Source organism: Dunckerocampus dactyliophorus, chromosome 16, assembly GCF_027744805.1.
Source record: "Dunckerocampus dactyliophorus isolate RoL2022-P2 chromosome 16, RoL_Ddac_1.1, whole genome shotgun sequence".
Lineage (NCBI taxonomy): Eukaryota > Metazoa > Chordata > Actinopteri > Syngnathiformes > Syngnathidae > Dunckerocampus > Dunckerocampus dactyliophorus.
The window spans coordinates 14,763,585-14,787,124 of NC_072834.1; the positions used below are offsets into that span (position 1 = coordinate 14,763,585).

General features: G+C 43.5%; 2 protein-coding genes across 10 annotated transcripts; one reads left to right on the plus strand and one right to left on the minus strand.

The window, feature by feature from the left end:
• Positions 1–150: 150 nt before the first annotated feature.
• Positions 151–3,267, plus strand: exosc8 (exosome component 8). Its single transcript, XM_054755912.1, has 12 exons — positions 151–242; positions 384–434; positions 652–688; positions 791–854; positions 955–1,028; positions 1,098–1,143; positions 1,507–1,612; positions 1,698–1,743; positions 1,883–1,979; positions 2,041–2,161; positions 2,237–2,343; positions 3,058–3,267. The coding sequence occupies exons 2-12, from the start codon at positions 418–420 to the stop codon at positions 3,174–3,176; spliced, it is 834 nt and encodes a 277-aa protein (XP_054611887.1). The 5' UTR covers positions 151–242; positions 384–417; the 3' UTR covers positions 3,177–3,267.
• Positions 2,870–22,340, minus strand: supt20 (SPT20 homolog, SAGA complex component). Of its 9 annotated transcripts, none has more exons than XM_054755909.1 (24): positions 22,283–22,340; positions 21,765–21,856; positions 21,572–21,607; positions 21,229–21,354; positions 20,979–21,132; positions 20,783–20,886; positions 16,241–16,357; positions 16,098–16,151; positions 15,685–15,824; positions 15,440–15,596; positions 15,306–15,362; positions 15,156–15,233; positions 12,769–12,863; positions 12,642–12,674; positions 12,446–12,569; positions 12,246–12,351; positions 9,664–9,819; positions 9,173–9,464; positions 8,987–9,102; positions 7,571–7,626; positions 7,389–7,496; positions 5,173–5,263; positions 4,390–4,478; positions 2,870–3,886 (listed from the first exon to the last, which is right to left on the minus strand). In XM_054755909.1, the coding sequence occupies exons 2-24, from the start codon at positions 21,765–21,767 to the stop codon at positions 3,692–3,694; spliced, it is 2,487 nt and encodes an 828-aa protein (XP_054611884.1). In that variant the 5' UTR covers positions 21,768–21,856; positions 22,283–22,340; the 3' UTR covers positions 2,870–3,691. The 9 variants fall into 9 exon arrangements, with proteins under 9 accessions (XP_054611884.1, XP_054611882.1, XP_054611880.1 ...); XM_054755907.1 differs by having other exon boundaries at positions 2,872–3,886; positions 12,246–12,324; positions 12,458–12,569; positions 12,769–12,938; XM_054755905.1 differs by having other exon boundaries at positions 2,872–3,886; positions 12,246–12,324; positions 12,769–12,938.
• Between the last annotated feature and the right edge of the window lie 1,200 nt (positions 22,341–23,540).

Consider the following 23,540-nt stretch of genomic DNA (forward strand, 5'->3'; position numbering starts at 1 on the left):
AATTCATTTGACACAATACACATAATTTGCTAATAAATTCATTTAATCCAACAAAAAAACTGAGGAGCCACTTTGGAACCGAAAGTGAGAGTAGCCAAAACAACCAGCTCTCGAAAAAGCGCCGAAATTTCCATCACTAATCATCACTTAGTGACGACAGACGACACCGAGCAACTCGCACTGACATCTAGAGGCCAGGAGGAATATCTTCAATAACAGCCATATAAAACGAGTAGAGTAAAGTAAGTACAATAACAATAATAATAGATACGTTTGGCACAGCTGCTTAAACTATAACTAGTTCGTAAAACGATGACAAATTATCCAGTTTGTAAAACGTTTGTGAATCGCATTGGGTGCTTACCTCCTCTGAGCTTCCGTAGGTTTTTTTGAACCCACGTGGTCAACCAAAACATCATGGCGGCTGGATTCAAGTAAGAATAATTCTATTAGAATTAATTATTTTATAACCTCAGCTAACATAATTGTGGGTATCTATGTGTTAAATCACGGCATTGAGTCATGTTAGACGTACAAAATGAAGCTCTTATTGACTTCGAGTAGTGCCCACTGCAGCTACACGTTTTATTAAAATGTGGTTAAAAATAATGACATCCATACTAATCTCACTCATGGTTTGGTTCTGTTAAGGACTGCGGAGCCTCTGGAGTACCATAGGAGCTTTCTAGTCGGTGACATTCAAGCTTTTTTTTTTTTTTTTTTTTTTTACTTTTCTGCTTGCATGAATTACTCTCCAGTCTAACATCATCTTCCACTTGTTTGCTTCCAGAAAGAAAACTGTCGACCCGATGGACGCGAGCTGTTAGAATTCAGAACCACCACCCTCAACATTGGTGAGAGCTGCAGCAGCTCATCATCGCCACCTAACATTTACAACCTCATCATGTAGCTGACTTTAGCTCCATGTTGCATAATACGGTTTTCTTTTTTCAGGGTCCATCTCTACCGCAGATGGCTCGGCGCTGGTCAAGCTGGGAAACACCACCGTTATCTGCGGGGTGAAAGCGGTAAAAAGGAGACGTTTGTAATGTGGCTGAAACAACGGAACAACCTGAGTTGTGTGTGTTCTTGTTTAGGAGCTGGCCAATCCCTCAGTGGAGGGGCCTGGGAAAGGCTTCATTGGTGAGTTGAATGAGTGTTGTACGCTGTGGAAGCAGCTTAAGTCGACGTCGACATACTTGGTCAATCGCTTTTCTCAACAAATATTGGCGCTGTTGATGTCGACATGTTTTGTATTAAGTTCATCATTATCACTAAGCCATACTTACTGTCTAGTGACACAGCATTAAAACGTACACACAGTGACTTCCTGTTCATTGCAAAATAAGCTTCAAAATAAAAGCTATTTGATATGTCAACATACTGCATGTGTTTCTCGGAAAAAAATCTCAAACTAATACAGAAACCAATTTTTTTAACAGTTTTTACAAAGTTAAGACAATTTTTGCCCCATGGATGACTCAACATTTCCATCTCATCCTGCAGTGCCCAATGTGGACCTTCCGCCTCTCTGCTCCTCACAGTTCCGACCAGGTCCACCTGGAGAACAGGCCCAGGCTGCTAGTCAGTTCATGGCTAACGTCATTGAGAGGTGTGTTTATGTTTTTTTTTTAGATTTTGAGTTAAGTTAAAGTGTTGAGTCGCCAATGTAACACCCCTCATGTGGTTTGCTGCAGCTCGGAGATGTTGCAGACAGAGGACTTGTGCATCGAAAGAGGAAAGGTGAGAGAGACATGTGGTCAAAGATGGATGCCATTCCCGGTGGCAAGTAAATACATCATAAAACAACAAAGATATACAACATAAAGGAAAGTGCATGTAAACCCAGTCCGGTTCTGATGCTGTTTTGTTGTTCCTGCAGCTCTGCTGGTGTTTATACTGCGACATGATGTGTCTTGACTATGACGGCAATGTGTTGGATGCGTGCACGCTTGCCCTGCTGGCCGCTCTGAAGAACAGTACGTGCACTCTGGCATTCTTGTTGTCACAAAATCGTCATGTTTTCATTGGCTCCCACAGCTCGACTCCCAGAGGTGGTCATCAACGCTGACACGTGCTCGCCAGAGGTCAACTTAGAGAAGAGACGCAGGTTGAAGATTGTCAAGCATCCTGTCGCCGCCTCTTTCTGTGTCTTTGACGAGTGAGTCCCACCTTTTATCGTAAATCTGTGAAGGTTAAACATCATTCCATGGTCATATGTTGTCTTGCCGTGCAGCTCCATCGTCATCACCGACCCGACGGCTGAAGAGGAGCAACTGTCCACCTCTCAGCTCACCGTGGTAACAGACGAGGAAGGTCGCCTGTGCTCGATGCATAAACCAGGTATGTTTGTTTATTGGCGAGGGCGAAAATAATCAAATATTCCACCTCAGGGTGGACACACACACACACACACACACACACACACACACACACTCTGCCATTTGGACCGGGATGGACTTTGTTCGATTTCCCCCTCCCTTTCCTGACCCCCACTGGCCTGCACTCACACTAAGCATTCATGCTTGTCCCATTTGCTTGTCCCATCACTTCTATTCTGCAGTTTAACTGCAATTTATCTGACTTGGATTATTTCCAATTTTTCTGATTATTTATTTTGTGTAAAGTGGTGTCTGTCATGAACTACTAGCAAGAGGAGCGATCGCATTAATTAAATAAATGCCAGATCTTACAAATAGGAATGTAGCCAAAGGTGAATAAGTGTGCTGAAGGTATGTTTTTTTGCGAATTTTAAGTCTTCGCATTATATTCTATTATCAGTTGTGTTGGTTATCGTTAACCTGCGAGGAGTGATTGCATTTAAGTCTTTTATGACTTAATTTGCACACTTCAATATGTACACTTCAATAAGTATACTCCACCGTGTCCACTGTGTACTAAGTGGGCTGCACCTGGGCACAGATCCGTGCGCTGACACTCGCCAAATGTGGCATATTTAATGTGTGAAGTGGGCCCAAGCACAATATGACTGGCCTCGTGTGGGTACACCCTGACAATTAAAGATTAAGAATGGAATATGGTGTGTTTTGGTTGCAGGTGGCACGTCGTTGTCCGGGGAGAGGCTGCAGGAGTTTATTAACCGAGCGACGGCCCGTCAGAAAGAAATCCAAAAACTCATCAAGAAAGTGATAAAAAGCATCACAAGCACAAAATAAGGAGCCTTAGACCTGCTTTTTTATCTAAAAGCTGTATTTTCACTGTCAATATATATTCTTTTTTTAATAACAATAAAACTGCTGACAAAGACTGCTTAAAAAAATTACTTTTTTAAGTGTCCACAAATGTCTCACACTCACGCTCGCGGGTCCAAATCCAGCGGTGCTGTACAAAAGCTGTGAGACAGTCTTCCGCACGGCGACGGCTTCCAGCAGACAGAGAGGTAGACGGCTGCCCCCAGGCTGCTGCTCCAGGATCAGGTTCACATGTTCTGCGGAAGATTTGGTGTCGACTGAGCTCGGCCCGGGTTCTGTGCTTCAAGGGCAGGTTCTACCAGCGGGAGGAGCAGACGAGGAATCCTCCGAGAATGTGCGGGGACGATCCTGCCGGTCCTTTGTGGAGAAAAGCCTTCCTGGGTGCGGCGGGAGAAGTATTCAGCTACTAGAACCTTCTATGTCAAAAATATCACCGAGGTCCTGAACGGTCGTCCGTCTAAAAATGAGCACAGAGCGGATCATTCACGTCTTTGTGTCGCCGGGGGCAGCGTTTCAGCCTGGCGAGGTTTGGGGAGGGGCTGCGGCGTGCTCCTCTTCCTCCTACTTCTTGCTTGACTGGCGGTATGCGGCCTGCCCGCCACCGCCGGAGGAGCTGCCCCCGCCGCTGCCATAGCCATTTGCTGCTGCTGCATTTGGTGCTGCAAGAATTGCAACTGTGAGACAGAGAGAGATGAATGTCACATGGAGGAAGTGATGAGCGCTGACGGTGTGATGATGTCACAAGCGGCCATGTTAATGAAGCTTGAGCGAAGCACCACATGAGGGCTTGGGACAACAGAAGGAAGGGATTTAAGGGTTTGGGGAGGGAGAGGTTTGAGGCAGTCAAGCAGCACCAGTGACGCTCCCACAATCATCAAAGGTAACCGTGGCAACAGCACACATGCAGCCAAGCAAACTTTCTGCTTCTTCCTGCTGAGCTTTCAGCCCCACCCACTCCGTCCCATGCTCATGTGGCAGCAGCCTATCACGATGCGCTGTGCAAGAACATGCCCCACACCCTTTACACAGCTGCAAGCTGTGATGTCACTGGCGTGCTCGTGACAACAGACAACACAGATGGATTGAATGAAAACGGGGAAACTCTTCTTCCGTGAAATGTAAATAAGTCTCATTCATTGTATGGCCCCCTGCACGTGTGTGTGTATGTCACAGTTACTTGGATCTGAGGCTGGTGCTGCTGCTGAAGCCTCGGAGAAGGCAGCGGGGGCCCTGACCCGTCCAGCCCACAGCCCAACTGGGACAGCACTAAGGGTGGGGAGGAAGGGGAGAGAGGGAGGGACCCCCGAGAGAGGGGAGAAGCAAAAAAAAAACAAAAACAAAAACAAAAACAAAAAACGACGGAAATGTAGCACAAAGAAAAGCACATGGAAAGGGAGGATGACATCACAGGTAAAGTGGCAGCATGAGAGATGAAGGGGTGGGTGGGTGGGTGGGATTTGGGGGGCAACACGGAAAGAAAAATGAATGGCATAAGAGGAGGGGGGGATCAATAAAACAACAAAAAAGAGAGAAGGTAGCAGAGAAGGGGAAGTTGAGACGTTGCTATCAGTTGTCACATGCTAACAGGCTAACATGAGTAAAACCAGCATGTTTGACTACAGAACATTCTAGAACCACTATGACATGTTAGCAGACTAGTGGCAGTCAATCATGGGGGTGGGGGTCAGTAACGGGTTACATGGAGGAGAGACATGTTGCATAGAGAACGCTCAAGTGTAGCCTCTATCACACAGAGATCCTGCACAATACTGTAGCAGCATCAGCTCCGTAGATCAGTTGATCTCCCATTTACCCTCCTCTCTTACGGCTCTGAGTACTAGGTGTGAAGTTGGAACTTTGTGCCGTGTAAATGGAACAGCAACACAGAAAAAAGCCGTGTGTTGTGTGAAAGAGGCTACCGTGCGTGTTTGGGGTGGCTGTAGGGTGTGCGGCGTCGTACCTGCTGCCTGCGAAGACATGAAGCTGCCGACGCCCAAGTTGATGACAGCAGTTTGCTGGTTTCCTAAACTTGGATCTGTGCCCTGATCGCCCTGCAGAGAGATCCCAACGTCAATTTTAGTTTTTACATAGCACCAGATCACAGTTTAAGGATACCGTTCATATAGAACAGCTCTACACATTGTTCTTTCATATTACCTATATAACCTTTCATATTACGCTTCATGTCACCTATTTCGACTACAAAGCCCTCTAAAAAAACACTCCAACAATGTTTTATATACATGCTGTGACCACACAGTAACATCTACATTGATGATAATATGTAATACTAGAGCCCAGCCGATATGGGCCGCTGCCGATACCGATATTGGGGGCTGAAAAAAAGACGATATGCAATACATGAACATAACTTCTTATCATACCCAAAACACGATTCAACACAAAGAAGCACGAGACTTACTAAATGAAAATAAGGAAGTTTAATGAGTAAGGCTGTCAACGTAAGGACATGCCTCTTTTAGAGATTTACTTTTAGGTGTTGCCACAAATTTGTAGTGCTCTTTGCTTTGCCGGTGCTGGAGCCCTGGCTAACTTGCACACTGAACAAGTTGCATCTAACGCCTGTTGGGTGTTTTGTGAACGGCTCCACACCTTACTCTTCCCCTCTGCCGGTGAAATGAAAATATATACATTTAGTGCATTTTGGTAATTAGCCTAGAATTTGATACTATAGTTGAGCATTTAAAAATAAAAACAAGTGGCTGCATTGGGCTAAAAATGATAATACATAATCTAGTGTGAGGTGTTTTTCCAACTACTACATGATGTGTTTATAAAAGGCTTATTCCCAAAAACATCGTACCCATATCAATTAGTCATATTTACTAGCTATTGAAAAGTTCCATCTGCAGCCACTGAGTATTTGCAAACAGCTGAAAAACAAACAGCTGAAAAAGCAAACATTAAATAGTGAAAAAAAAAGTTGACTACAAACAAAATAAATCATCAAAACATGCATCACATTAATAAAATTAATACAAGGGACTAAACTACATTTTATGTTACAATGTAGCTGCTTTCAAAACATGCAATATATAAAATTACAACTACTGTAAATACATTACTTGGAACATTTGAAACATTTGAATGAAGACATTATGAGCCCCTGTAAATGCTGCATGGACGTATGACGTGAAGTGCGACGCTGTGTATATATCTGCACATATCTTTATTTCACTTTAAAACATTGTGTAAATAGTCTTAGATAATGATGGACATGTGGATTCACGGTTGCATCTATCTTTGATGATCTCACAGAGATGCAACTTACATGTTAAAACACTGCAATACGCTCTCTAAAACTTGCGTGAAAAAAAATAGAATGTTCTCCTTGATGGGTGCTGACAGCATAGCACTAAAGTGCAGTGTTAAATTGTTTACAAAGTCACAGCTTACGAGAGTGTAAAAAAATGCAGTTTCTTCCTTCGTTTCTCTGAGTGAGGCCGGCAGAGCGGCACCTCGCTGCTCACTACTAAAAAAACATCAGTTGTACAGTTTATTAAATAGCTGTCTGTGGCTCAGAATGGATTTGAGATTCTGACGGGATGATACCCTTGGGCAAAAATGTCATGGTTTGATGGTATTATAATTACAGCTCTAAAATGTGTTATTTTGGAATATCTTTATTGACAAGAAAAAAAACATCAAGTCAAAACAGTCATTTTTAAACCCTATAATACAACATGATGAAAGTGGAACGCATGAATTTAAAATAACTGAATTCTTTCTTTCTAAATAAATAAATAAAATGCAGTTCTTATTGTTCCTGTGGACAATCCTGACACTCAAGTCACAACAAAATAGATATTTTCTGAGTAAAACAAAAAACAATAAACAAAGCAAAATGCAAATAAACGCAAAAATACAGTCGCTGCGCTCGTGCATGTCTGCATGCGTTTGTATCGGTTAACGATTATCAACCCAGTCCCCCCAGACCCACACACATGGATGCACCCCAAATGTAACTGTGGAGGAGCGATCACATTACAGTCAGCTAAGCTGTGTGCGTAACCCCTCCCCTCCCAAAGCTGTTATCCTGTGTATATGACAATCATGAAAAAACCTTCAACCCAGTTCTTCCCATATAGCAGTACACTTCGCTTCAGTTTGGTACAGTGAGTTTGGTTTGTGTTTACTTTGTGTTTATTGACTCACCGTCTCCCCCTGCTGCTGAGGGCTGGAAGTGGCTGACTGACTCTGTGGCGAGAACTGAGAGAGCTGCTGCTGCTGCACAGGATTAAAGATGAGAGGACCGGTGGGGATCTGCACATATAAAGGCAAGAAGATGAAGGAGGGGAAGCCGAAACAGAAAAAGACTACGTAATATAAAGAGTCACCTGCAGCAGGTTCAGCGGTCTCAGCCCCGTGCTGCTGTTCAGGCCAAAGTGACTCCCTGGAAGAATTGCTACAGTCACACACAATGCCAAACAAACACACGTACACAAGGCCATTGTGCCATGATGGACATGGATTGGATTCCCCTTCGCTACCTTGTCCTGCACTTGTTCTTATCATTAGTGCAACAACTTGAATCATTGCTTCTATTCTGCAGTTTTACTGCCATTTCCCATTGTGGATCATGTCCATATTCACATTATTTAATTGTCATTTATTATTTATTTTGTGCAAGGCAGTCACTGTCATTAATTGTTTGCAATGGTATGAATTAAATGACACATCTTTATTACACACTCAAAAGTACTCCCGGGTGAGTGAGTGTGCTGTGGGTTTTTTGGACAGGGATGTCTGATAATATCTGCCAAATGATATCAATGGCTGATATTGGCATAAAAATTTTATATTGGTTTGTATCGCTTTTTTGGCCAATATTGATATCAGCACGCGAGTTTCTAACTTCACGCATTGTATTAGTCCAGAGTCTGGACATCGGGAAGACATGGGTTCGAATCTCCGTTGGGCATTTCTGTGTGGAGTTTGCATGTTCTCCCCGTGCGTGCGTGGGTGGGTTTTCTCCAGGTACTCCGGTTTCCTCCCACGTTCCAAAAACATGCATGTTAGGTTAATTGGCAACTCTAAATTGTCCATAGGTATGAATGTGAGTGTGAATGGTTGTCTGTCTATATGTGTCCAGGGTGTACCCCGCCTGTTGCCCGAAGTCAGCTGGGATAGGCTCCAGCATACCCCCGCGACCCTAATGAGGAGAAGCGGCATAGAAAATGGATGGATGGATGGTATTAGTCCAGAGTTTCATACTTTGCACTTTATATTTTTCTTAAACATATATTTGTGCCACATAAAAATGTGCAATTTTCAAAATTATGTCATTGTCAGCATTATTCAATTGGATTCTTATTTGTGAATTTATTAAGACTAACCTGTCTTACTTGTTGATAATAGGAGAGCATTCATTCATCACACAAGATTTGACCTGCAAGTAGTTTGAGGGAAGAGCTACTGCCTATACTATTGGCATCGGCTGATATCAGTATCAAATTAAGTGCTGGACAATATCGGTGTGTTGGATATCAGTATGAAAACCAAGTAAAACGTAAACATCTATTGTGGTCAACTATAGCTATTCAATTCCATTGACTTGTTTTTTTCAAGGCAATCGGTTTTCATGTTTTTCTTAAGTAAGATTAACTAATGGAATTTACAGTGTGTTATAAATTATGTTGGTTATCATTAAGAACTCGCGAGGAGCGATCAAGTCATTCTTATTTCCCATTTCATTTAAGGTCTGTGCTCCCTCACTGAACTTCTTGTTGTTTTTTGAAGACATCCCGACTCACCGGTCTGTGTGGCCGGCTGCATAGAGGGCATCAGGCCTCCAGATGGCAGAATTCCACTTAGGTTCAGGCCGGGACCGAGCATGGGGTTGGAGCTGCTCATCAGTGTCTGGGAGTTGCTGCAGAAACAACACAACATGTGATCAAACTGCTCTGAATGCAGTGGAGCAGTGGAATCCTGCAGCTTACCAGACGGAGCTGACCACATTGATAAAGTTGAGGCCGGCCGGGTTGGCCATGACCTGTGACGAGGTGGTTCCTGTGGTGATGGACGTGCCCATAGTGGGCAGGGGGATGGTCATGACGGGCAGAGGCTGGCTGAGGGCAAGCTGCTGCTGGGCGAATGACGTGAGGAGGGCGGGTTGCGACTGGCTCTGAAGCGCTGAAGACTCCGAGGGAGTAGGCGTCACAGAGAGGGGCGCGCCTAGAGAGTCGGCGGGGTGCGGCGTTGAACATGGCGTGTTTGTGGGGGTGCCTGATCCTTCAGGCGGATGACACAGACAAATGCTTTTAGGTGCATTCAGCATGAAAGTCAGGTGATGATGCAAACTGGACTTTCTGCCAAGTCTCACACACAAACATGTCATTGTGTAACCATCTGTCCTAAGACCAGGACTGTTGAGTTAAAAACGGACATGGAAGCTGAACAGCATCGGTTATCTCGGGACTTGCATACTCACTCTGCGTGGAGCTCATTGGCGAAAGTGAGGCAGGTGACAGCAGGCCCACCTGACCCAGCTCCATGGAGTGCTTCCTGTTCAGAGGCTGGCCTTTGGCAGGGGGGGGCGTCGGACACTTGAGAAGACCACTGGTGGCTTGGGAACTATATGGATTACCTGGAGCAAAAATGATGAGAAACACATTAGATAGGGCTGCACAAAAATATTGACAAAATTTGCAATCTCAATCACATCATGCAATCTCATTTGTAAATGACTATTAAAATTATTTTTTTTATTTAAATGAGCTGCACAAACGAATGGGCTGCGCTGCCCTGGTTCTACCCTCTGAAGCCGACCTCTATCATTAATCAGCTCACAGGAGGAGCAATCGCATTAATGAAGTAACTGTTCTTTTGACTTGTCTTTATTACATGCATGAATGTACTGTCTAGTGCAATGGTTCTCAACTGGCAATGGTTCTCAACTAGTTTGGCTGCGGGACCCACCACCAGTGCTTACTGACAAGCGGCGACCCAAAATGCGGACGTTTTTCAAGTCAAATTTCTCAAATATCATATACAGTATTTAATGAACACATTAATGTGATGTTGGAATTTGAGGTACTGCAAAATAACACTGCGTTCCAGCACAACTTTTTTTTTATCCACAAACTCAAAACTATATAAAAAAAAAAAGTGCATGTAAAGATTTTCAGTACATTGTGTACATTGTGCTATGGCATCACCAGTATCCCCTATCATGGCCAACCTCAACATGGAGGACATGAAAAGGAACTCCTTTAAGGGATCAGCACCAAGTCATTGGTACAGGTATGTGTATGACACATGGGTCAAAATTAGAATCCAAGAAGTGCTAGCCTTCACCGAGCACATTAACTCAGTGGACAAAAACATCAAGTTCACACGTGAGGGTGTCAAAGGCAATAAATTGGCTTTTTTGGACTGGCGTCCAGATGCCAGGGGCCTCCATGTTGGTGTTCACAGAAAAAGCACACACACTGACCAATGCCTACTTCTTGATTCACACCAGTTAACAGAACTGCAACACAGAGCTGATAATGTTCCCACCAGCCCACAGTCCAAAGAGAAAGCGCAAAAGCACCTGAGGGATTCCCTCAAAACCTGCGGTTACCACAGCTGGTCGTTTGTAAAAAGTGCATCTGGTTCCAGAAAAAAACAAAAGCAAGGTGGATGAGGAAGAGAAGAGTAGCACACGCAATAATATTGTCATCCCGTATGTCTCAGGCCATTCTATGAAACTCAAAAAGATTTTTAACAAATACAACATACGAGTACACTTCAAACCTGTTAACACTTTGAGACGGAGGTTGGTACATCCCAAAGATGCACCACATCCCTAATAACTACAAAAATATTCCATTTATAAAGAAGGAATCAGACTTATCATGGTTGGGTCTGGAACCAATTAACCATGATAAATGAGGGATTACTGTATTTATATACAATTTTCTACTGATTAATTTAGTAGGTAAGTTTTATAATAACAGGAGGGACATTTCGTCTGTAGACCATCACCAAGCCTGGGCCCATACAGTCGTCCCTCACCACATTATGGTTAAAATTTTGCAGTTTCACTCTATCATGGTTTTTCAAAATATGTTAATGAATAAATCCTTGCTGTTTCGTGGTTGACTATGACCTATTATTAATCCAAAAATATGCATGTTTAAGCAAGATGTACGTACATTTGGCCTAAATTAAGCATTTTTAAGCATAAAATGACCGAATGAACAAAAATACAAATATAAGACATTCAGAAAAGGGTCTGGAACCAATTAACCGCGATAAACGAGTGTAGTAGTTCGAATTAAACATGAAACACCTCTCAGTTCACTTTACTTTCGTACCAAGGAGTCTACATTTAGGGTGAAATTCCCCCATGCAAGACAGCATGAGCTGCAGCAATGAAGATGCCATCAGTCTTTTTATCGCACGCTCTTATCTCGTAGATATCTGTCAGTCTCCTGCTCACAGCACCCCGCCACAGACGGCACGGTTAGTTCCCCCTCAATGTCCCAAGCTGACAGTCTCCCAGAAACACATGGCATGCACTTTGTGCAGCATTGCATGCGAATAGCAGACCCACCAGTTGAGAATCACTGGTTTAGTGAAGAGTATTCCATGTTTGTGTCTTGATGGATTAATTGTCAGCCTTTCTAGCCATTTCTATTAAGAAAGTCCCATACCAACTGTCCTTCTGAGACCTCCCATGAAAAAACAAAAACCATTGGATGTTTCTTTCTTTGAGGAGTGTAATAAGAAAAAGTGATACATAACAGTGTGATTTCTTTAAAATGTGAGCAGATGGCACTGAACATGTGTATGTGTGTGCGCGCGCGTGTGTGTGTGTGTGTGTGTGTGTGTGTGTGCATGAAAAAAATCGTCCCAGAGAATTGCTATCTCAATTTAATGCAAGGAAATTGTGAGTCACATTTTTTCCAGAAATCGCACAGGCCTAATAGACATCATGTTACTGAAACTACTCCTGTGTGTTTAGAAAGACGGCTGGAATACCTAGTAGTGATTCTAATAACCATCAGCAACAAGCAACTAATGTACCTGAGGAGCTGCTGCCTGATCCTGGCGGCAGTTTGATGGGAGGAGGCCGGTGCTTAACCCCTTTTCCCAACATGGACGTCTGAACGAGTGAGGAAAAGCCGTCACTCTGAAGGCGTTGGAGAGGCGCAAAGACGTCGAGTAAAACTCAAAAACGACACACTTGTATTGATGATGATGTAGCCCCTCCCTCATACACTTACAGACACACCCACCTCATCCTTGGCGGGAGAGGGTGGCATCGGCGCCAGGCTGCCTGTGTTGTGGGACATCTTCACCTGACACTTGACATCTTTCTCGTACACACCTTTGTACTGCGTGAGAAACCTGCCACACACACACAAAAAAACCCATCTTGAGCAACATCCTCTCAGAGACAGTCCAAGCTGCCTAACTCACCTGTCCGCATCGATCTTGGAGCCAATGAGGAACCTGCAAGAGACGGGAGAGGCAATGTTGATAATTCAGAGTTACAGTATGTTTACTCTTACTGTGGAGTGAATTTGAGAATGAAGCCTGAGCTTACGGGGGATGTATGAGCTTCAGGTCGGCACCATCCTCCTCGGTTTTTGCGTCTTTCGTGCAGTAGATCTTGCCGTACACCAGCGGGTCACCTGGTGACTGGAAGATGGACACCTTGGTTCTCTGAGCTTGACCCCCGACTTCACACTCGAAGGTGTAGTCGTCAACAACTTCCTGTACAGATCAAACGTGTTTCCTGAGTACAACAACTGCACCTTTGAAGTCTGTACAGGTGGTCCTCGATATATGTGCTCTCGTGACCATCATTAAGGATAAAGATGGTATTGTAACAGCTACCCCAAGGGTCTGCAACCCGCAGCTCCGGTGCCGGATGTGGCTCTTCTCTCCTTCTGCTGTGGCTCCAGCTGGTTATGCTTCTGTGTAGGCACTATGCCACCTCTCCTGACACCGTCATGAGCCTTTCAACGTTCTCCGTCGGAGTTGAGTTTGTGCCGTACAATTCTCTGCCGAAGCGCTAGGGCCAGTGTTTTCTGGCGAGAGACCATGTTGCTGGTCGACTATTTAGCTTGCTAGCTTCCTTCATCGCTAATGAACAATGGTAACTAAGGTGACACGGAGAGTGGTACTGTAACTGAAACTAATTGATGTGTTACAACACCATCGATGCATTTTTCTGCCGCTTATACTCACTATGGTCGCGGGGGTATGCTGGAGCCTATCCCAGGTGACTTCGGGCGAGAGGCGGGGTACGCCCTGGACTGGTCGCCAGTCAATCTCAAGTGGTACAACACTTGTATTGCACATATTGATCCGAAATTGGTGGCGAAGCCTTAAGAAAAGTCCTAAAGGGATAGTTCGGATTTTTTGACATGAAGCTGCATGACATCCCCATCAGCAGTGTAGTCCATCAATAGAGACTCAACCCCCACTTGGTCTCCTAAGTCCAGTTCGATGATGAAGAATGTAGTTCCAGGTATTCGCTGGGGTTTCACAAGTAAGGAGTTTGGCTTGTCAAAACAATATGCGTTCAAAAGGGTAATACATTTGCATTACAAAAATGCTTACTCAAAAATATCAGACATCTCAAATCACTCTGCATTACAAAAATGCTTACTCAAAAATATCAGACATCTCAAATCACTTGGCATTTGTCTCCCGCTGTATCTCTGCCAACTGTCGCCTCTCCATTCTTGTGTAAGTGACGAAGACGCTTGAGTCTCTATCCGCTGTGGAACACGGACATAAACAAGAAGGCCGTGGCGCTCCGTCGCGGACGTAGATGCGAGCGTCTTCGTCACATACACAAGAATGGGAGAGGCGACAGTGAGCAGGGATATAGCTGGAGACAAATATAACAAAGAGTGATTTTGAAGTCACGAGTGATTGTGAAGTCTGATTTTTTCGAGTAGGCATTTTTGTGACGCAGATGTATTACTCTTTTGAACGCATATTGTTTTGAGAAGCCAAAGTCCCTACTTGTGAAACCCCAGCAACTACCTGGAACTCTGCTCTTCATCACTGAAATCTGACCAAAACTGGACTTTGGAGACCAAGTGGGGGGTGAGCCGCTCTTGATACACTACACTGCTGATGGGGATGTCATACAACTTCACGTCAAAAAAACCCAACTATCCCTTTAAGAAACATGACTGCAAGGTAGCACCATGTGTGGGTCGTCATTCCGTCAAGAAGACAGAAAATGAACATGATAATACACTTAAAAGCAAACAAAATATGCAGCGTTACCTACAATTTAGTGGTCAAATAAGTTTTGTGGGCCCAAGTGGGTTTAAATTTGGTGCCAGGGGCCCAAACGGCTCTTTTGATGCTAAGGTTGCCGACCCCTGGTCTATCCAGACATTTTAAGGAGACGAGGAGGTGGTGGATCAACAATTTCTTTATTGCAAAAACAAAACAGGCTACTGTCGGCTGAACAACAACAGAACAACACTAGCAAACTCAACTGTCCTCTCTGCACGCAGCCATACACACAGTCAGGACACAAGCCATGTTCAATCGGAAATCATAAAACTCTTTAGCACTACAGTCCACTTAACTGCCAGGGCGCTGATCCCTGATGTGAATAATTAGGCAGTGTCGTGGTTATTCGAGATGGAAATGTAGCTATTGCTTTGGTTGTTATGTTTTTATTACTGTTCCATTCAAATCTTGTATTTAGCGTTTTATGACTGTAATGTATGTCCATGTGTTCTCTTCACAGTGTGCATTACTTAGATTTACACTTAATTTAGGTGTAAGATCCAACTTAAACCAAATCTCAACTTACATCACAGTCTATGAACGGAACTTATACGTAACCCAAGGACCACCTGTACAAGTCTGTTAGTTGTCACTTATTGGTGGAATTTCAAAAGTTGAAAGTATAAATATTTGTATAATAAATATATACGCACACACACATGCACTTACCTCAGCAGGCCAGATCACAGTCGTGGGCTGAGAATCTTCCAGCTGCAGCGATTTCTCCACCACAGCGTACTTCTCCACCTAGAAGGAAACGCATGCGGTTGGTTTGGTTCTTTTTTTGAAGATTTAAGAAAGTAAAGCCACTGCTCTTACGTCGATTTCTTTGGGTACGCTGAGCTGGCAGTTGTTCTGTCTCCACATGTCCACACACTGTGATCCAAGGCATAAAGAAAGTGTGAAAGCGAACGAGTATAGAAATGCTGAAGGTGGATGTGTTGAGCGCCTACATTTCCGATCTTGGAGATCTTCAGGTCGATGGCGGGAGCAGCTTTCCTTTCCTTCCTCTTCTGCAGGTAGTCATACAGGCGGAGCTGGGGCGGCGTGGGTAGCTGGGACAGCTCCTGCTGGCGATTCAGCGCCGCTCGAGAGTGCCTCTTGAAGCACCTGGCATGCAGACAAAAAACTAATAGTGAGCACCAACCCTATAAGCAGTACCCAAGTCCGGACAAGCAATATCCTGTTTCCATGGTACCGTTTCATGGAGCGGGTGTTCATTTTTTGCTTGTTGTAGAGCAGCCGGTTGGAGGTGCAAGTGACAGAGATGGAGGGCTCCAGGCACAGAGGCTCGGCTGTGGCCAAAATCAACTGGCTCTCCAGCTGTAACTTGTCGTCCTAAAGCAGAGAGCACAGCAGTCACTATGGAAACCACACGTGCAACATACTAAGCAGAGAGAAAGCAGGTTAGGCAAGAGAAAAATAAAACCGGTTGAATGCTCATTGTGTTGTTGCAGAGTCGGAAAAGAGACCAAAGTGAGTCCTCTTGTTTTGATCAAGCCCACCAAAGAGCTGGTAGGAAGCAGTGACGGGTATCTAAACTGTGCCCAATGCAAAGTGATGCTAAATAGTTATGTTACTACATGGCTTTTAGTACATCACAGTGGTTACCTGTGTCCACTTGTGGTGGTCACTGGTCATGGCGTGGACGTCACAAACAAGAGTCTGCATGTCAAAAACAACACAGCAAAGTTGAATTAAGTTAAGATGTCCATTGCAGGTGTGGCTCTTGATGTCAGGTATGTTACTTTTACCTGCATGGTGGGCCGGAGCAGCACGTGTCTGCTCTGGTAGGAGGGCATCTTGGTGTTGGCACACTGCCTGTAGTCTCTCACCTCTACTACGACGCAGCCGCAGTGGAAGATGTTCACCTGGAACAAACAACACAACAGTCGGATCAGAACCTCGGCCTTGGTTTTCTTCAGGCACTCCGGAATCGCATCATCTGTGACACCTTGAAGAAGCTTCAGGCCAGCAGGGCTTATTCTTTAAAACAGAAAAGGGAGCCAACCTAACAAATGTGTGTCGTGTAATTATGAGAATCAATAGGGTTCTTGCTCTGACACAAAACACACTTTGCTGAAAGTTTAAAGAAGCTTGGTTGAAAAGTGACAGAGAATATGTATTGATTTCACCATTGACCTTGGCTATCTGGTGGTAGGCGTATTTCAAAATTGATAGCATCCTTATCCCATACAACTACAATGTTCAGTTTGAAGTATCTGAATCGAGTTCAGAAATGTTCAATGCCACCTGTGGAGATTTCCAATCCTTGAGCCATGTCTCTGCTTGAATGCTGTCAGAAAAGGTGCCCAAAAGAGGATCAGCGTAGCAGTCTCCACACATACACTGCAGTGTGTGACGTTGTATGTGTAATGGCAGTTATGTTCGCTGATAATCTTCTAGCTGCATTTGCTAATATTCTTTTGGTGTAGCCGCATATTCAAGCAAACAGAGCTCTGGTATAGGAATTGTATGGGTCCCTAGTTTGAAAATGTGTTGAGAAACTGTGACAGGTATGAGGGGACACGGAATTAGTGCACTCTTTGATTGTGATCTCATCTATTTAGGGTGTGATATTCAATAAAAAATCAACAGCATTCTTGCTCATGCAATAAAGTCAAACACTGGGACAGGAGGAAAGGTGACAAGAACCAGGCACCGTTATGATCACTGATCACTGCTCCCCCCGTCATCTTGTATTGAATATTCATTAAAAAATTACTTGCTTGGACATAAGAAAAAAATCTACCCGTAAAAGTTTGAAAAGAATCAAATTGAAAGTAGAGGCTGGTAGAAAGCAGACTAGAAACATGTATAGCGGGGTGGGCAAACTAAACCAATGCGGCCCCCCGTTTGATTCCAGAGTATTTAATTTGAACTTTTACCATACAAACTGGCAATATGACTTGCAAGTAGTCAGCATCAATCTGAAATAAACTTCTGATGGTTTAAGTAGCTTTTCACATGCAGTGATCCAGACAACTACCTCACCCATGGCGCCAAACAAACATAAGCCAACAAAAATGTGACACACAACTTAACCTACCCACTGCACTGTCTATGAAGTAAAAAAGGAGGGACGTTTACATACGCTTTAATGGTCAATGTTAGTTCATATTGTATATCACACATCCTTTATTCATGTACATTGGGGTGGCTTATTCAGTAAAAAAAACAAACTGTAAAATTAAATTTTTTGATGTGGTCTGATGTTTAAAATGCTTCTGAAAAAAGGGACACAAGCACATATATAAAATGGATCGATAAACTGAAACAAGGGTGGTCTAATCATTTTTCCATGACTGTATAGTCTGGCCCCCTGGCACATTTTGTTAACTCAATGCGGCCTGCGAGACAAAAAATTTGCCCACCTCTGATGTATAGGGTTAACCCTTGACCCTTAACTATGTTGGGTATAGTTCATACGGAGAATTACGGCACTGTCAGGACCCGGATATCACACTGAAAACGACCCAAATGGTGAGTGTGCAGTGCTGGACACTTAGCACCCGCAATAGCCGCCCACTTGGCTATGTAGCAGAAGGGGAGGGACTAAGTTGAGTGGTTGCAATTCACCATTAAAAAGGAAAGAAGAAAAAAAAAAAAAGGAAGTGGATAAAAATTATATATCATCATATGGTAATTAGGGATCCTGCAATCTGGGTTTTATGCTGCTGATTCCGATCATCCAGGAGTGAAATCGGCCAATAATGGTCACATGGATTAATTATACTTTTTAAAAAATATATATTTATGATGAGTGCTATTGACCAGGGTCAATAGCACCGTATAAAGGGGCAAAGTCAGGACAATTCCAAGGTCCCCTGACTGCCAGTGGGCCCAAAAAATAGGTCATTACTAATAAAATTCGTAATTAATTAATTAAAAGGGGGAGGCAAAGTGATTTTTTGGGTTTTTTTTTGGTTTTAATGGGGCCCACAATTCCTAACTGCACCCCTGCTACTGGCTATACGATATGAAACAAGGAACCACAAAATCACCTTAATTTAGACAAAAAGCCTTCTTTAAGGAGACTTTGGATATGAGAGTACATTGGTGGAGCCCTAGCAGGACTTCCGGGTAAGTGAGGGAACACTCTGCGAACCCGGGTCATGTCGTTCGATGAACTGAGTTATTTTTTGGGTTATTTGCTTAGCCTTCTGACAGTCACACAGATGTGGGCGAGTGTTGCCCACATTGTACGTTAGCTCCTGTTTGACTGATGATCAGTGTTTGTTTGAAGTGTTTGTTCTTCAAATGTCGTATTAAATTAAAGCTTTTTAACATGCTACAACTGCAAGATAGTTTTCGTGGCATGTGTTGGCAGGTAAGTTCCACACAGCGGACATGATTCTTTTTCTTTTGGCACGCCTGTGCAGTGTGAAGGAAAGTGGGAGGACGACGCTACCCAAGACGTTAGTTAGGTCAGGACACTACACTGCACGCAGGAATCCCCGCGGGCTGCAATAGTACAGCTTTTGTGATCAGTATTGAAAGGCGTTTACCTTTGATCACAAGATTTTTCACAAAAATCAGGCCGATACTGATCGGTGGCCGATTGATCGAAGCATCCCGAATGCTAACACACTTGGGAACCAAGTACACAGTGTGTACAGTACACTGTAAATAGACATGTATGTAAGTGTACTCACGGAAGTGCAGTTGTCCCTCGTGACTTTGTGGTTTGAATTTCATAACTTCACTCAATCACAGTTTTTCAAAATAAATCAATAAATTATCACTGTTACATGATTGAATACGGTCTGATATTACCTTAAAATTCTGGACTATTAGGCGCACCAATATATAATTCGCACCGACTAAATTTATAGAGAAAAAAGATTTGTACATATATAGGCACCAGGTCTATAAAGCCGCAGGTGCCCACGTCATAATATGGGATATTTAGTACACAGAAAGATTTTTTTACCTTTTAATTAAATGCTTTTTTCCAAACAGTGCCATCTGGTTAAACAGCAGTCCACCAGAAAAGTGGCTGTCATGTCATCGCCATCTTCATCCTCCTCTGTCCGCACTAAAAACCCTTCTTCAGCCCCACAATTCCCTCATCAACACCCCACCAGTCTCTCTCCCACTTTCACTGTCGCTCACAGTGCCACCCCTGTCCTGAGGCAAATCAGCCGCGGCTCATGTGCTGTCTTCCCCACCAACCCACCAGCAAGAGTGGACCTCCCCAAACTGCTCCACGCTGCCAAGATCCACTGGCAGACCCGGGCAAAAGCAGCTAGCTAGATCTATTGCCTTCAACCTGAAAGCCGCATCACATGCACCTCACCACGCGTCCTCCATCATGAGGGCACGCCCAAAAAGCACAAAATGACGTTGCGAGACCAGAACGAGACCACAAATTAGCCGGATCACTGTATGAGCCGCACGGTTCAAAGTGTAGAGAAAAAAGAAGTGACTTACATACACTGGAAATCATGGTACTCAAAAAATATGCATATTTAAGCACATTTTATATATTCTTGTAAATTATGCATTTTCAAGCATAAAAATGGCTAAATGAACGAAAATACAAATATAAAGCATTCATCAGACGGATTTACAGACATGATATGTAGTATTCTACACTGGTCACTAAGTGTCAGTAATGTTACTGTAGAGACAGGTGTATTGTGTAGTACTGAGCTGCTGTTTAGAGCGTGGGCTACAGAGGGCAGTGACGTTCTGCATGCTGTGTTAGAGCTAGTTTTTAGGAAATAACGTGTAGGTCTATGTTATGTTTTTTTTATGTATTCTATGTCTTATTTTCTGTTATTATCTCCACTGTATTGAGTAATACAAGTGTAATGGTGACTAAACGGGTGTTATTTCATGTCTAGATGGCTGTAATAATGTTAAAAACAGTATTTAGAAAGTCATACACAAATGTTCTATGATCTTACTATGAAAATATTCCACTTATAAATAAGGATAGGACGATAAATGAGGGATTACTTTGTTCTATTTGAGACACAGCATAGGTTTCTACTCTGACAGAAAACAAAAACAACTGAAAGTGAGATTAATTGATTGCATTGCTTTTTATTTGTTTTGTTGTTCTGTCTATATGCTACTGGATGTTAGAATTTTATTTTGGATCAATAAAGTACCTAGCTATCTATGTATCTACCTATCTAGGTATCTACTGTATCTAATTGAGGAATTCTGGCAATGACTAATAAAATGCTGGATGGTTGCTGACAGGAAGCAAATTTGACGGACTTATGTTGCCGGGACGACATCTTCTGGTCCACTCATATAGAAGCAGAACACACACACACACATACCTGTGACTTCTCCAGCAGGTCTACCAGAACAGGAGGCAACTCCTCAGCATCCAGGTACTCCAACAGCTCTCGCTCTTCATACGGCAAACGAATTGTTTCCGAATCTGGCGAATCACCAAAAAAAAAAAAAAAAAAACCCAACAAATCAGGACTGCACACCTGACAGGACGGGCTCAGTCATGTAGCGTCTCTATACCAGATCCATTCTTTCCCCTGAGCATGAGCGAGTAGCCTTCGTTGCCCGGATACAAGTTGACTACCAGACACGAGACCGAGTCCTGAGACACCAGCTTCTCCAACAGGTTCACATTTCTCCTCAAGTTCTGCGACAGAAGATGGACAGTGAGGAGCTGAAATGGTAGTAGCAGAACATGCGAACAGACATGCGAACATGCGTCACAGATACAATCGACTATGAAGACAATGCCATTAGGACAACGACAAACCTTCAACTCTGGCTCCTTCTCACATTCTTCTACATAAAGCTCATAGAGCTTTTGATACAAACTCTTCCTCCCACCAGAGGAAAGCCTTCTCCTGGCAGGTCGCTGGCGAGCACTTTCAACAATGTACTGAAGACAGAACACACAGTCATAGCGTCACGTCAAAGACCACAACATTAGGAACGCCTGCAATACAATAAGGCTGTTTGCCTTTACAAAGATGCCAATGTAGATACTGTATAATGCAACTGCAACCACAATAATATTGTGCAACGAACAGAGAGCATTATTATATTTATAGAGGCACAACTCTTGTATCACTGAGTGTGTGAATAACATTGCTTACCTCGGCTCGATCTAATGCATATTCCAAAACTTGTTGCTGCAAGAATATGAGGAAAATAAACACATCAAATCAGTGACAATGTTTATATCCAGAGAAGCCTGTGCAGCTGGGAGAATCATGGAGAAGCTTTGTGGTTTTATATAATAATATGGTGGTGGAGATGGTGAGATGAAGGTAAGCAAATGCATCATACCATTGTGGTTGGCCGCCAGCTGCAAGGTGACAGTAGATGATGCTGTCCTGGCTGCCTCTCACTGTCACCCTCCTAAAGTGACGATTCACGCCCTGTGCGGGAACACATACAAAACGTAAATAAAATATAAATGACGACTCGATTCAAACAAGGTGGGCGTCAGGTAGATCAGTGAAAGTGACTCGAAGAACAACAAGACGAGACAACCACTATTGCCAAAGTTGTATTTGGTCATAAACATATGTTACATGCTGCACAATGACAACAAAATTGGATATGTTTAATGTTCATCACAGCATCGTCCACCTATGAAATACGCCTGAATGTGAGCCCGTGCACGCGCGCGCCCGGAGAGCAACAAGCTCGTTGATGCTGACCACTGAAGGCTAGCGCGGCTAACGTTAGCATGCTAGCCCAATAGCCCGAGCGGGGCTTGCTAAGTTCAGAGCGCCGCGAACGCAACCGGGGGCGCCGCGTAGTCAATGCGGCGACATGCTCAATGAGAAGGGTGCACTTGCCTTCCAGGTTGCATAGCAGCCGATCGCGGCTCCAACGCAGGAAAACGAAATGAAATTGAAACATTGGTGCCTTCATTGAAAAAAAGTAGGAACGGCGGCCATTTTCTTTCAGTGTGACAACAACAGCTAAACTTCCGGTTTGGGCGGAGGTGGGCGGGGCAGCGGTGGTAGGAAACTCATATAAAAGTAGCTATTGTTTAAAGTATCTTATATTTTTACTTAAACGATTAAAAAATAAGTCAGTTTTGCGTTGGTTGTCTGTCAACCATCCATCCATCCATATTCTTCCACGGGGTCAGCAGCTTAAGCAGGGAAACTGTATTGGTATTGGTCTGTCAACCAATTCAGGTTAAACAGAGTGCAGGTGAAGCAACTGAATAGCAAACAAAAAGCCTAACCTATTGTAAAATGAATACCATACAATAATAAATGAATACTTTATTTTTTGACAGTGTCAATCAAAGCTGAGCATTTTTATCTCTGTAAAGGCAGAATTTTTCATACAGCTGTCATGAGGATAATTCAGATGTACCTAAAGTGGCTGGTGAATGCGCTTAACAGTATTTATACCACCCTTGTCCAGCAGGGGGAGGAGTAGGCCTGCAGATCCATTGCAAGCCCCCATCAATCGGCATGGAAACAAAAACATACAATAAATGAAAATGATTCTTTAGATCTGCCATAATCTTAAATAAATAAATAGAGGTGTGAATATATAAATACAGAGTCATTGACGTCTTTCCAATCCACTTTTTTTGCTCCATTAGCTACTCATTGTGTGCCTTTGCTGAAAAGAAAACAATCTGTCGCTTGCACACAAACCCAGCACTGTGCTGGCTCCAAACTAACTGACCCGACTGCACAACACTCCTATAGTAAAGCCCCCGCAGGGAGAAACGTTTATTTGATAAAATAGTGGCTGGTACCCATTACACCTGAGGGCCAACTTTCATCTGCTGGAGTGAAATTAGCCAATGTAATCATAATTAAGTTGTCTCATCACCTGCCCACATGCTCAATTGTGGAAGCATGCCACAGTGAGTACACTATACAAAAATATTTATAGACTTACTATGTTTATTATTGTGCTTGTAGTCTATGTTCTCCAAATATAATTCCAACACTCGGTTACAAATTAGGTTTGTATGCAAACTGTAGCTTGAAATAGCTATTATTGAAGGACTAATATGCTTTTTATTTCAATGAAAAGACATCATAATTGTTGGAAGCGTCTCTCAACAGTTGTGTTGTTGCGCTG

Bases quoted from the DNA above. Each gene is read 5' to 3' on its own strand.
- exosc8 (XM_054755912.1), top strand. The intron at 855-954 runs GTGAGAGCTGCA...TTCTTTTTTCAG, and splicing joins AACCACCACCCTCAACATTG to GGTCCATCTCTACCGCAGAT. The intron at 1,980-2,040 runs GTACGTGCACTC...TGGCTCCCACAG, and splicing joins GCTGGCCGCTCTGAAGAACA to CTCGACTCCCAGAGGTGGTC.
- supt20 (XM_054755902.1), bottom strand. The intron at 12,570-12,641 runs GTGAGTTAGGCA...TGTGTGTGGCAG, and splicing joins TCCAAGATCGATGCGGACAG to GTTTCTCACGCAGTACAAAG. The intron at 7,627-8,986 runs GTGAGTCGGGAT...CAATTCTTCCAG, and splicing joins GCAGCCGGCCACACAGACCG to GGAGTCACTTTGGCCTGAAC.